The sequence below is a fragment of the Anopheles bellator genome, chromosome 1, assembly GCF_943735745.2.
Source record: "Anopheles bellator chromosome 1, idAnoBellAS_SP24_06.2, whole genome shotgun sequence".
Taxonomy (NCBI): domain Eukaryota; kingdom Metazoa; phylum Arthropoda; class Insecta; order Diptera; family Culicidae; genus Anopheles; species Anopheles bellator.
Genome location: NC_071285.1, coordinates 57,798,431 through 57,811,913, shown reverse-complemented (window position 1 = coordinate 57,811,913; position 13,483 = coordinate 57,798,431). Strand labels below are relative to the sequence as shown.

Sequence of the window (13,483 nt, the reverse complement as noted above, 5' to 3'; positions counted from 1 at the left end):
TGCACACAATCAAAGCAAAATTAAACTTCTTCGCTTCCTGCGCCGCGTTTCCGCTCACTGTGCTGCGTCCTCACTTCCTTTGCTCCACTTCTTATGCTCACCCTTTTGATGCCTCACTTTCTCACCGCCGTCCACGATTAAACTGAACATTCATTTCTCTGAACCCAACGTTTGACCTTACGGCTATCCTTCACCTATCCATGTTTGGGGGATCGGTCGGATCAGTCGTTTGTGGGCCAATATGAGTACAGCTCAACGCAACTGCCTATTGCTTTATCGTTGTCCAGCTTCTGACACTCTTTTGGATGAAAAGATAACTGTTGTTCGACCGACCATCTGCCATCCCGTTCCCGTGCCCGAGGGTTTTATCCCGTGAACTCATCTGCCGTCCTTGTCGGGTCACCACACTACTCACCTGCTCGATGCGATGCGGCCTCTCGCTCACTTGATCCGGAGCTGGCTTTTCTCTTTCCGCCGCCCTACAGGTTTCGGACGTTTGGCCTGGAAATTGGTGACACCACCGCAAAAATACACCGCCGATCCGCCGATGGGTTTTCTCAATTTTTGGCACTCGGCCTCACGCGCGACGATCCACACGAACACACGAGACGCACGCACGGTCGCACACACACGCGCACACTGGACACGAAACGCAATTGCTGTTCTCGGGTCGCCCTTTTTCGGAATCTCACGAATCGACGGACCGGATACGGCCACGCCAACATAACAACCTAGCAACACAACATAACATAGAACGTTACATTTTCCGTGCACCGGACGTGGTTAGGAATCGAACATTTTCAATGCGTCCGGACAAAACACACCCAACTCGTGGCACTTCTTTTCACATCAACAAAACACACAAAACACACAAAATGTTGGCTGACAAAAATGACACTAACTGACTTTCGAGCCTGACTTTCAACTCACGAACCTGACTCTGCGTTCCCGGTCTCTGTTTTCGCTCAGCGAAACATCGGCTCACTCACTCACTCACTCACTCACTTGTCAAAATTGCGTTTGAAAACTGAGTTCGAATTGAAAATGGCTATGAAAGATAAAAAGAGAAATATTATCTGTAAAATTACATTTATTCTAATTGTAATGCCTAGTTTAGTTGCGCAAGATCGCGACAAAACTTTGCTGCAATACCAAAGTCAGTGTTAGTATAAAGAAACAATTAAATGCAAAAGCAAAAAGAAGCTTGGCGAGTTGAATAACATAATGATAATAATCATTGATTTTTGTTCTCTTGTTTAAATAATTCTTTTGTATCTTTAATAATTGTGTTTTGCGATTGGTTTTCGATTGAACGAAGTAATTTTTCAACCTCGTATGAGCGTATTATTTAAAATCATACCACTTTAAGCTACATACTGTGACTGCTTTTTTTCGGACTCGAAAGCGAACACTTTTCATTATCACCCTGTAAGCTGTCAAAAGTGGCGTCAAACAACATTGTTTTATTTTCGCTAACAATATTTATTTTTACTATCCAACCCAACCATTTACAGCAGAGTTTGTTGATTTGCTGATAGTGTGATAATGTCCGCCCCGCCTAAATTTCCCGGGACCGGCCTGGAGGAAGTGAATGTGCCGGGCCAGAGCTTTCTGCGTGAAGCGTATGTTTTCGGCAATATAGCGGCGGAACTCGTTTGTTTAATCTGCTGCTAATCCATGTTCGTTACTAACAGATTGTCCTGCTGCGATGACCCTCTGAAGGCGATTGAAAACTTCCAGCTCGAAAACGGCATCCTGTTGCCATCGCTGCGCCCGATGCTCCCGCTGCTCGATTTGCACGGTGTGCGGAGGTTGGACTTTCACACGTCCGTACTGGAGGAACTGCGGGATAAACTGATCGCTCACATCAACGAGGTCGGGGCCAAGGAGGGCCGCGAGAGAGACCGTAAACTGAAGGAGCTGCTGGTGAAAAGTTTCCCCGTGGTGCGCGTTAAAGCCCTACGGCCAGTGGTGATGTGTATCCTGCGCAACACGCCCCACATCGACGACAAATACTTGCGCATACTGGTGCGCGATCGGGAGCTGTATCAGGACACGGACACGGAAGTGAAGCGGCAAATTTGGCGCGACAATCAGTCGCTGTTTGGCGACGAGGTGTCTCCGCTGCTCTCGCAGTATATCCGCGAGAAAGAGCACATTCTGTTCGATCACCTGAACCTCACGAACCTGTTCTTCACCCCAACGCCGAAGGTGCGCCGGCAGGGCGAGGTGGTGCAGAAGCTGGCCCACATGATCGGCAACAGCGTGAAGCTGTACGATATGGTGCTACAGTTTCTGCGGACACTGTTTCTTCGCACTCGGAACGTGCACTACTGTACGCTGCGGGCGGAGCTGCTGATGGCGCTGCACGATCTGGAGGTGCAGGACATCATATCGGTGGACCCGTGCCACAAGTTTACGTGGTGTCTGGATGCTTGCATCCGCGAGAAGAATGTCGATATTAAGCGATCGCGCGAGCTGCAAGGGTTCCTCGACAACATCAAGCGTGGCCAGGAGCAGGTGCTGGGCGATCTGTCGATGACACTGTGCGATCCGTACGCGATCAACTTCCTGGCCACGTCGGCCATCAAGATTCTGCAGCATCTGATCAACAACGAGGGTCTGCCGCGCGAAAACACGATCCTCATCCTGTTGCTGCGCATGCTGGCGCTGGGCCTTTCGGCGTGGATTATGATCGATTCGCAGGACTTTAAGGAACCCAAGCTGGACAGTCAGGTGGTGACGAAATTTTTGCCCGCCCTCATGTCCCTGATGGTGGACGATCAGGTGCGAAACCTACACTCGAAGTTTCCACCGGACGAGCGCGAAAGTGCCATCACGATCATCGAACATTCCGGACCGGCGCCCGATGCCGTCGAGGCGTACATTCAGGAGAGCGCGGTGGCTTCGATTCTGGCCATGTACTACACGCTGCACACGGCCCGCCAGAAGGATCGCGTGGGAATCCTGCGCGTCATGGCGATACTGTCGTCGTGCAAGGACGATCGGGCGTACGAGGATCCGTTCCTGCACTCGCTGATCGCGCTCATCATTCCGATGTCGGACGAGTTTGCGAACGAAGACTTTTGTACCGGACTGTTTGACGAGTTCCTGTTCGCGGGGCTTACGCGTGACAACGTGACGCGCCACATGCTCAAGCTGCTCTGGTACATTCACCAGAAGCTACCCCAGGCCCGACTGATGACCCTGATGAAGGCGCTGCAACCGACGGCCCAGCATCACGAGAGCGTTCACAAACTGTACGAAAACCTGCAGAAACGGGTCGGGGCACTGCACCAGGAGCCGGCGCCCGAACCGATGGAGACGGATTTCGACTCACCGTTGAAGAGTGTCCCCACACCAGGGCCCCACTATGTTAGCTAACGGGAAGGACGTATCAGCGAAATATAAATGCCCGGACAGTGAGGCAAAGTTCAAATTTGCTCCCTTCTTCTTTATTGGCAGACAAAACACATTTTCGAAATGTTCCATTCCATTACACCGAGAACCGCACCGGACCGATCGGAGTGTGAAATGTTGACGAATGATGCGTTACGATCCTGTCTGTGTGTGGTAGGCACGCTCGCTGACTAACGCTCCAAGTTCTCCGATAACTTTTCCTACGCTGCTGTACGTTTGATCGCCGTTGGATCGCCGTTTGATCTTCTGCTGATATGTGTAACACTAGTTTTAGTAAGAAATAAGTTAGCGCCCACTTTTCGGTGTTGCCGCGCCCAATCACACCGACACCGCCCCGGCCGTTCTGGCTCGCTCCACGGCACACGGCAGACAATCCTCGGCAGACCATAAATTACACCAACATCTTGTAATCGTTTTCCTTTTAATATTACGTTTGTTAATATTCTTTTAAAATCACGTGACCAGAGAGAGAGAGAGGGGAAGAGAGAGGAAGGTGGCTGAGACAGTCTGAAGCGGAACCGACTCAACCAGTCTCGAGCAGGTTTTCGGTGTAAAAGTTGTCCAAAAAAGGCTCCCGATCGTCCGACTGATCGGTGCTATCGGCGGCTCTTTATTGCATGGAAGGCGCAGTGTGGCAGTCTCGTGTTTCTTGCTCCGGATCGCACCGGTCACTATCATCCGCCGTGAGAGTACGGGAGTGTGAAGACGAGAATGGCCGAGAGAAAGTGGTTCCTTTTGCTCGGGCTCGGGATTTAAGTTAACTTATCTACGAACTACACACTACTGTTGGGGGGAAAGGAGAGCGGGATGGAGTTTGGGTCACTAACTTTACTTGGGTACTCTTAAGTCTACAACTTAGCTACAAGAAACGAGAGAGCAGCGGGCGAGTTGGAGGGCGATGTAGATTCGGTAGATATCGGAGGCCACCAGGGTGGGGTGGCCGGAAATAAACGACAGCGCAATGGCAGTGTGTGAAGGAGGTGTATAATGTTCGGATGAGGGGGGGTTCGGCAGCCATGGGGCTGGCGCATTAGTAGAGATAGTTGTGCGAGGGTTCCTCGGGCCGGCCGCAGGGTCCGACGTGTTTCTTCTGCACCATCGACCGCGACCGGCAGTTTTCGATGCTGAGGAAGCACTCGTTCGAGTACGTCTTGCCGTCGGTGCCGCACACCGGCTCGAACTCCTGCGGGCAGATCTTCGAGCAGCCCTTGAAGGTGAACGCGGCCAGGCAGCGCTTCAGGGGCACGAGGAACATGTGGCGGCCGCAGTTTTCCCGCCGCATGTGGCACTCGTTCGGGTAGAGCTTGTTGTCCGAGCCGCACACGTAGCTGGTCGGCTGCTTCTCGCAGTTGGCCTGGCACAGCGCCGTCGTGGCGCAGTTCTTCAGCGACACCGGCACCACCCGCAGCCCGCACGTCGTTTGCTTCATTTCGCAGCGCGATTTGTACGTGTTGCCGTCGGAGCCGCACACCGGGCCGGACTGTTCCTCGTCGTACGTGCAACTGGTGCAGTCGGTAACGTCCACCTTCGACTTGAGTTGCGTGCAGGGTCCGATGTGCGCCAGCTGCACTCCGCGCCTGAAACGAAACACGGACACGCGAAGATACGATCAACATCGGATATCGGCGCCGCGCGCTACTTTGTTGCCACCTACAGGCAAGTGGCCCGCGCCAGCTCGCACTCGTTGTTGTACGTCTTCGAGTCCGTGCCGCACAGCATGTCCTTCTGGTCGCCGAAGAAGCTGGCCCCGCCGTTCTTCGAGTGCTGCTTGCAGGCGGGCAGCGATTTGCAGCGGTTCATCTTCTGCTTGCACCGGTCCAGGGTCAGGGCTTGGATTTTCTTCTTCTGCCTACAAAGATAGAGAGAGAGAGAGCGGGATCGTTCTGCGTGGTGCACCTTCGGGGACCCCTTCCGCACCTACCCGCAGTTGAGCATCTTCAGTTCGCAGGTCGAGGTGTAGATGTTGCCGTCACTGCCACAGATCATCTGCTGCGCATCCTTCGGGCACTCGGTGGGGCAGTCCTCGATCTTGTTGCTGGCACTGTGCGAGCTGCCGCCGGCTCGCTCCTGCGACATGCAGTAGGAGATCGGCACCTCGAACACGTGTTTGCCACAGTTGGAGGCGCGCATCTTGCAGGCACTCGCGTACAGCCGCCCATCGGAGCCGCACGTTGGACGGGCCACCCGCCAGCAGGATTCGCGGCAGTTGCGTGTACTTTGGCAGTGTTTCCGGCTCGTCCGCACCTAGGCAAATGTCGCGTCAGTGATGCTTATCGGAGATCGAGAGAGAGAGAGCGATGCACCACTTACCACACCCTGGCCGCACGTAATGAGCTTCATCTGACAGGTTGAGTTGTACACGTTGCCGTCCGAGGCGCACACCGGGCCATCCTGCGGGGCACTGTTGCAGTCCACGGGGCACGACTCACGGATCACGCTCCCGTTGGCGCACGGGCCAACGTGGGCCAGCGAAACGGCGGCCGTTCCGACCCGGCAAGCCTGGACACGCAGCATACACCGGTTCAGATACGTCCGCCCGTCGGTGCCACACACCAGGTCCTTCTCGGTCGGACAACGATGGTTGCACTGGGATCCCTTGGACCGCTCGCAACCGACCTTATCCTCGGACACCGCGTTCGGGGAGGCCTTGCTGCAGGTCTTCTTCTTCATCTCGCACAGATTGGCGTAGATCAGCCCGTCGGTGCCGCAGACCGCATCCTGGGGCGTACTCTGCACCGGGCAGGACCGAGGGCAGTGCGTTGAGACGGCCTTACTTTGTCGGCTGCCAGCCGCGGACTCTGTGTCGATCAGCGATGGGACGGATTCTGGAAGGGAGCGGGAGGTTAAAGCGTCATGAGTCTCGATTGGAGGGTGCATCGGGTCAGATATCATCCGACCCGACACGCGCGCAGGATGAATATGCCGTTTTGCGGCCACGCTCTGAGTGGAGTCCATTAGCGCTAGAAATTGGGTTGCGCGATCCGGAATCGGGTCGCGAGCAGACTTGCGAATAAAAAAGGACACTTTATGAGATCGGACAGATCGGCATCTAAGGTCTAAGCCAATGAAGGTGTTCCTTCTTTTTGCCGCTAACGCCGAGTTCCAGACCGTTGCTATTGCCGATCTTATCGTCCCATCGCCGCTCTGGTGCCGTGAATGGGTTTCCGATCGTTTTGCACCCGCTTGTGTTAGGCGATTGAGGCGCCAATATTGTGAGCTGTTTAACATTCAAATCGTATTCAGATTTGCCAATGGGACACCTCTCCGACATCAGCGATAAAAGATCTTTCGTTTTAGGGTTTCTGCAACTCCGGCTTCATGTTGGGACTCGTGGATCGGCGATTATACCCGTCAACCAGAGACCCAGAGGCAGACTGTGTGAAGACTTCATCCTCTTCCGACGACCGACGATAACGAGGGTGCCCTAACCGGGGCGGATGCCTCGGAGCTGGTTGGCACCTCGTTGGTCTGGGGGCGGTAATGATTTAATTGACGTTCCACATTCTCTCCAACATTGGCACACTGTTCCGTGCCGTGCCGCCACTGCGGGCGATCGCTAACTGGGTGCGGTCGCGTGCGAAACAATCCACGATCACAATTGAACAACGTGGCCCCTGGTTATGTAAATTTCCTCGAAGGAAATTAAAGGCAAAGGGGGCTGCAGATAATGGGAGAGAGAGAATCGGCACCCTGGGGAGTCGGGATGCGCGCCCGGCGCATGGGAGGACCATGCGCCACCCCCAAGGGCACCAGCACGGCAGGGCTGCACTCGTGCCCTCCTGACACGACTCATGGGCCGCCCACTGCCCGGCTGCACCCATTGCACCACTGATCCCATTCGGGGCGTCGATTGGGATCGCGTGCGAAACGCGATCATTATTGTTAGCCCTCCTTAGCCGGGCGTCGCCCGGTGTTCCGTGTCGTTTTGTTTCGCCGATTCTCCCACTCCCATGCGCCGGTGCCGGACCCCCTCATCAGCCGGCCGGTCTTCGACGCTGGCCCGATTGATTGCCTCCGCGCCCACGGGAATCAGGGCCGGGAGGGAAGAGAAACAATTCAATCCCTTCCCAAGCGATAAGCATAAATCAGTGAGCCTTGTCGGTAGGGGGCAAAAGAAACCGCAAAATTGCACACCCTTGCCACCGGCCTGGCTGGGGGCCGGAAGGGGCTCTTTTGTGCGGAGGGTCTATCACCGGCAGCGCGCCAGGGTCACGTTGGAGGCGTTGGACGAGGGCGCCTCCAATCAGCGTCTTGTGCGCCGGGTTGACCCATTTCCCGGCCCGATCCGATCCGGCGGGCGGTTTGAAATATGGAGCACGCGCGGAGCACCCATTGAATGCAGCAGCAGAAGGAGCGAAAACAAAAATGGCACACATCATTTATTGTAATTATTATGCACCCTTGAACCCCATTCCCTGCGCCCCAGGGTCCGGTGCAGCGGCACATTCTTTTGCCGGGCCCAGGCAGGTTGATAACGCGCCCGTAACACGATATTAGGTTGTTTGAGGGCTTCGCAACGCCCTCAAACGGGCTCAGGAATGCCACCGACGACGATCGCTAGCGTGTGTACGATCGGCTTCGGGGTCCTTTGGAGGACATGATTTCTTTTTACAACGATCGAGCAGAGTAAATAAATCTTCCCTTTTATGCGTTTGCCTCCAACAGATTCGTGTCGTTTGGTGATCTTCCTTCGCAATGCATGCCGAGATCTTCGCAAATGTAGATCGAGTGTAGATCTCGACTCTTTTTCATTAGCATGCAACTATGTAGCCGGCGATAACTGAAGACCGCAATGCTGCCCAGCTACTGCCTCGCAGAATGGGGACACCCGACCCGAGAGAGCGGGACTGAAAGGACCTGCCACCGGCCGGCCGCACCATTTGGGGCCATCGAAAGTGAACACTGAGAAGGTCTAAGGCCAGCTGCGGCTTTCTACCGCCGGCTACTTTGTACCGGTGGCCGCCATTTCACGCCCTGCCAATTTGCATGCGACGCGTGCCGAGGTTCAGGAGTCACTGCCAAATGTCGCTCGCTTCATGCCGTTCGAAATCCGTTCGTCGTGGGCTTTCGTTTAAACCACCTTTTGATGTGTCGAATTGACCCATGTTTGGTGACAGCCGGCACAGAACCAGTCCCGGGGGGAGGGGGGGCCCGTGGCGATCTCCCAAACATAAATCATCGCGCCGTCGGGAACGCGAGTGCAGCCTGGCGCGATGCTGAAGAGAAAGTGAACCTTCGTGGCGCACGAATGTAAATAATTCCTCGAAGCCCCGGGTCCCGGGATCGGAGGATCCCGGAGGGTGGATTACGGAGTCGAATGGGGGGGGTCAACTGGCCACACGGTGCGGAAATGTGCGTATCTAACGGGCCCGTAATGAGTGCGCAAAATGCACCTCACAAAACGCGCGTGGCGCTCGGTTTATGATGCGCGGCTGGCCACAACGGGCCCGCGGGTGGGTTAACGAGCACGCGGAGGACACAAAAAAGAGAAAATCCATTTCCCGCCCGCGATGAGCCCCTCCGGATGCGGTGCGCTGAACGGTTGTCGTTTACTTTCTGTTTAGCGCGGAAAGGGTCTCGGGCTACCCATTTCGGTGTCATGGCCACGGCCGGAAGGGCTCGATTTCACGTAAAATACATCATGAGGCTGCACATTCGTACCAGGCGCACCGGTGGCAGAGGTTTCTTCATCGACATCGAGTGGAAGTGGATCGTGTAGTGACCGCCGCCGCCGCCGCCATCCACAGCGCGAGCTCTCTTACGGTGTCCTCCTTTTGTTTTTCCGTGCGCCTTAGCCTCGTTTGCCCGCCCGATGGCCACCATTACGCGGTGGTGTTTTCCGTGGCCGTGGGTTTTCCTCACGGTTTTCCACCGTTCGTAATCAAAACGAGCACCGAGAATTCCAGCCCGCTAGGCGCACGATCATCACCTGCGCTGATCATCAGCTGGCACGCCTCGATAACGCCCAAAATGCCCGGGCCGAGAAAATCGGAAAGCACAACGCGGACCTCGCAATCTGTCGGGCACCCCCACCCAGCCCGCGGGCGGTAGTGTACCGGTTTTCTGCTTCGCCGGTGTTTGACAAATGAGCCGCCACCCCCTGGCCGGGTTTCCGGTTCCCCGAAGGCCAGACAAGGTGTTTTATTGGCATTTTCATTTAACACCGTGAGAGAGGCGCCATTTCTCTTCGCGCCACGTGGGCTCCAGAGGTAGGGGGGGAAAAGCTGTTAGAATTGGAGCTAATAAATCTTGGCCGGTGAAATGTGAAAGTGTGGTGACGTGCGAGGTGACAAACAATAGTGCAATAGTGGCGTTCGGCATTTTTTTTCTTTCTGGTCGAAGAGGAATGGTTTGTTATTTTGGTTTAATGAATTGGAATTTTATGGAATAAATTTCCCAACGGGCCGAAACCCCGTGATTTTGTGGCCATTATTTAAATAATGATTGTCGAGCTGTTGTCGCCCGAGTTCGCTATAAGAACAATCATAGAGCTCCTTTGCGGTGAGCGGCGAGGCTCATTGGTGAGAAAGTGCATCTCACTGTGCCGATTAGTCGATGATTAGACAATCGTTTGCTAGTGATGAGATGTTTGTAGCATTAATTTCGCTCTACAAAACGGTTTATGGGGTTTGTCGCGCTGAGAGTCTCATCTCATAGCTTTTGTTCTTTTCAGTAGTGAGTGGTCTGATCAGTATAGTGAGAAGTGAGGCTCATCTCACTGCATCGAGCTTCTTCTCTTGTCACGAAGAGCGTTATCACGCAGCTGGCCATGGATTTGGCAAACTTATTTTTGGCACAACATAAAATAATGGCGCCTTATGTTGTGGCACCATTCTGAGGGCACCTTTCAGCGATCGGTTAACCCCCTGTTTCCTGCGCCCGAAAGCCCCGAAAATATAGCTTCCTGTTGCTTGCGGACTAATGCACTCGACTGCAGGACCACTGATAAGCGAAGCTGTAATGAAGTGGACAAAATGGCCCGCCGACACTTACGCAACCCATTCCGGCGTCTAAATGGCGACCAAAACAGAAAAAATATGCGCGACGGATGAGGTGGCGATTAAACCGAAAGCCCTGAGGGTGCGCCAAATGGATGTGCATTAATTTGTGCGATAATTTTCGGTTCCTCTCGTATCTTGGTACCCACACATACACGGCGCCAAACGAGAACTCGTTTCCCGTGTGGGTCATACAGCTGTGGCTGGGGGGAAATCGAATGTTGGCGGAAAGAACGAAGCGCAACGGCGTTCTCGAGCTCCCAGCGAACTGGAGTAGACGCGAACTGGAACACCACATGTGGGAAGTCGAGGGTCTGCCGTGGCAAAGTGGCGATAAAACCAGGCAATCCAACGAAAGGGACGTCCGGGCAGGGCCGGGTTTCATTTTCGTTGCCGGCGGAGCCCACGGCCAAGCTGCAACCGGGTGGCGGGTCGTTAACCTCAATTACATGGTGCAAATTGAAGGAAAGATGAAAAATCGGGGAAACCGAAATAAAAAAAGGGGTGGCCGAGTGGGAAGTGAATCTGCGAGCACCGCCGGGTGGGGTGTTCCGGCCGGCGTGACAACCGCGAAGACGCGACCACCGCCGCCGCCCGGAGACCGCGAAAAGGGTTATGTAATTTGTGCGATGTGCGATAATTTATCTTGTTGCCTCTTGGTCTTCCCGGTTTTCCTGATCTCGATCTCCCACCCCCGGATCGCGGGTTCGCACGTTCGCGCGTCCGGCTACCGTCCGCCCCCGGGCCGCTTCGCCTCATTACCGGGCGTTGCAGTCTCTTGCCTCTGGGGGTTCCTTCGAGGGCGGGAGGACGTGATCAATTTACATAACTGTGGCACGCCTGCGGTCAGACTGCGGTGGCCTAGCGGAATCCGAAATCTTCCCCCCGGGGGACGCGAGCAGGAAGATCCGGCCCACCGGGAGGCGGTTCCGGCCTTCGTCCGGCGTGCACAAAAAATACCACGCAAACCAAATTAGCTAATTGATTTAGCTGCTAATGAAGCGCCCGGGTGTCGGTTTCACATTCCCAGACCCCAGTGAGAGAGAGATAGAGAGAGAGAGGGGGAGGCAAAGATCGAAAGAGAGAGGGAGAGTGAACGGAAAGGCCACGAAGGTTAAGATGCGCACTGGGCGACGTCTTGCGGGATCGGTCCGTAAGGCGCGTTCTTGGCTTCTTGGGGTCCCTGCTCGACAAAGTAACTGTACCTTCTGCTGCGGCGCTGTCCCCCGCTGTTCTGCGCTCTGCCTTGGCGCACCGTGCGTGCGTTTGGTCGTGCGTGAGATTTCGCAATGACAACCGTTTTAATAACCGTCGACCCGCGGGGCTTGCGTAATCGGAAACCTGGGCGCGGGGTTGGCGCTGGTTGCGTGACAGTCGCCCTAAACTGGCAATTAGCGGGGCGCAAATGGTGCGACAGTGTTGCCGTGTTCCGGCCGGGTACATGGAATGCCCGGTTCAAGAGTGAGCTATTGGCAATCGTCTTCCGGAGAACGAGAGCTAACTTTTCAACATACCATTTGTTCATGTCACCGGTGAACAAGATGTGGTTTGGGTTCTAAAATATGACCCCAAAGTTGAGCAACAAAGAAGTAGAAGATTCTCCGGCAGACTGTTGGACCCCACTGATGAGCATAAATCAGAAACGGGAACGGTAACCGAGCCGGTCAGTGCCTCGTGTCGATTTGTGGAGGCCTTCCCATCGACCGCTCGATCCATGTTACGCAACTGCGAAGGAAGGAAGCACCGAAGACGGATTGTCGTGCAATAAATCATCATCTCTGGCGTCCGTAGCGGGATGCACCTTGCGCCCCGGGACCGTTGCATCTTTGATACGTGGCGGCCTCGTCGTCCTGGCCCGCGTCGTGCTGCACATAAATCCAATAAAAATCAAAGTCAGTGCCCCGGAGTGGCCCTCGGGGGACAGCGAAAATCAATTTAAAATGTAAATAATGGCCTTCGCCCCGGGAACACTCCGCCCTGTTGCAAGGTGCCGTTTTTGGGGGTCAAAAAAACCACTACTTTGCGCGATTTATTGCCGCGTGTCTTGCCCATTCCCGAGCCATTCGATACTTGAAGCGCATGAGTTGATGTGCTGAGAAATTGAATTCTTTCCGTCCCCCGGCCGTTCATTCACAAAATGTCCGTTAACTGCATTCCATTACTCAACGCGGAGCCGTGGCTCGTTGCCGAGAACTCACGACACGGGCGCATTTGTTTTGAAAGTAAGAAACAGAAACAGGAACACCTTCGCGTGATTGCGTACGCCACGCCAAGGGCAAGCCGTTCCATCCATGTTTTATGGAAAGCTCACGTTCTGGGGGTCCAAAAACCGCTGGCCAACTGGTGCGACTGCCCGATGCCCCGTTATCGCTTGTCACGTTCGGATAAGGAAAGGCACCGCGGTTCGGATCAAGCGGATTTCCGTGGAACTCTGGTGGAAGTTTAAACTCCATCCCTCCGAGCCATTGTTGACGGTAATAAATCACGGCCCCTCCGGGAGCTATGGGCGATAACATGATTAATTAAGATACAATCTGATCTAGCTCACCAATAAAGCTTAACTAATTCACACCACCGTCTTTCTTTTTTGGCGGGCCTCGATCTCCATCGCGAGACGTGGGAAAAATGGCGACTATAAACCGACCACTAGCACACCGCCGTTTTATGGTACACCACGATTAGGGGAATGGCTTCTGGACCAGGGCTCCTTCCCAGGAACCGCCACCAAGCAGCGGACGGACATCATTACAAACCTGTGAAAAAGAGAAAAGAAAAAAATCAATAAGTTGCTTTCCGAATGATGAAAAATTGGTAATAAAATTGAAAACTAAAACACTCCATTTGGCAACAGCAGAAGTGGGCTGTAAATCTGTTCGTTTGCTGGCCAATCCCAACGGGGAGTTACGCGACCGAAAGCTGAATGGATATCGGCAGCGCCGACAGCAAACGAAGGATGATGATCATAAACATGCGAAAAAGATCACCGCGCCAGGCAACGCCAATAAAAAGATTATCATTCCCAGCGAGACTGCAGTAAAAGTTTTGACAAATGTTCCGGGGCCCCA

General features: G+C 54.3%; 2 protein-coding genes across 2 annotated transcripts in view; one reads left to right on the top strand and one right to left on the bottom strand.

Annotated features, from left to right (window-relative positions):
* The first annotated feature begins 1,545 nt into the window (after positions 1-1,545).
* Positions 1,546-3,465, top strand: LOC131216270 (negative elongation factor B). The gene is made up of 2 exons (XM_058210720.1): positions 1,546-1,622; positions 1,695-3,465. Exons 1-2 carry the CDS (start codon positions 1,546-1,548, stop codon positions 3,382-3,384), a joined length of 1,767 nt encoding a protein of 588 aa, XP_058066703.1. The 3' UTR covers positions 3,385-3,465.
* Positions 3,466-4,450: 985 nt separating this feature from the next.
* Positions 4,451-13,483, bottom strand: part of LOC131216660 (agrin) — a 26,575-nt gene continuing 17,542 nt past the window's right edge. The window contains exons 2-5 of the mRNA XM_058211213.1: positions 5,731-6,245; positions 5,342-5,664; positions 5,075-5,269; positions 4,451-4,997 (exon numbers count right to left, since the gene is read on the bottom strand). Coding sequence (XP_058067196.1) covers positions 4,451-4,997; positions 5,075-5,269; positions 5,342-5,664; positions 5,731-6,245 — 1,580 coding nt within the window. The remainder of the gene's footprint in view (positions 4,998-5,074; positions 5,270-5,341; positions 5,665-5,730; positions 6,246-13,483) is intronic.

What these genes read in the sequence shown, in the direction of transcription:
- LOC131216270 (XM_058210720.1), top strand. Translation starts at nt 1,546, where the DNA reads ATGTCCGCCCCGCCTAAATTTCCCGGGACCGGCCTGGAGGAAGTGAAT. An exon ending in CAGAGCTTTCTGCGTGAAGC is followed by an intron (nt 1,623 to 1,694) that starts GTATGTTTTCGG and finishes CGTTACTAACAG; the next exon opens with ATTGTCCTGCTGCGATGACC.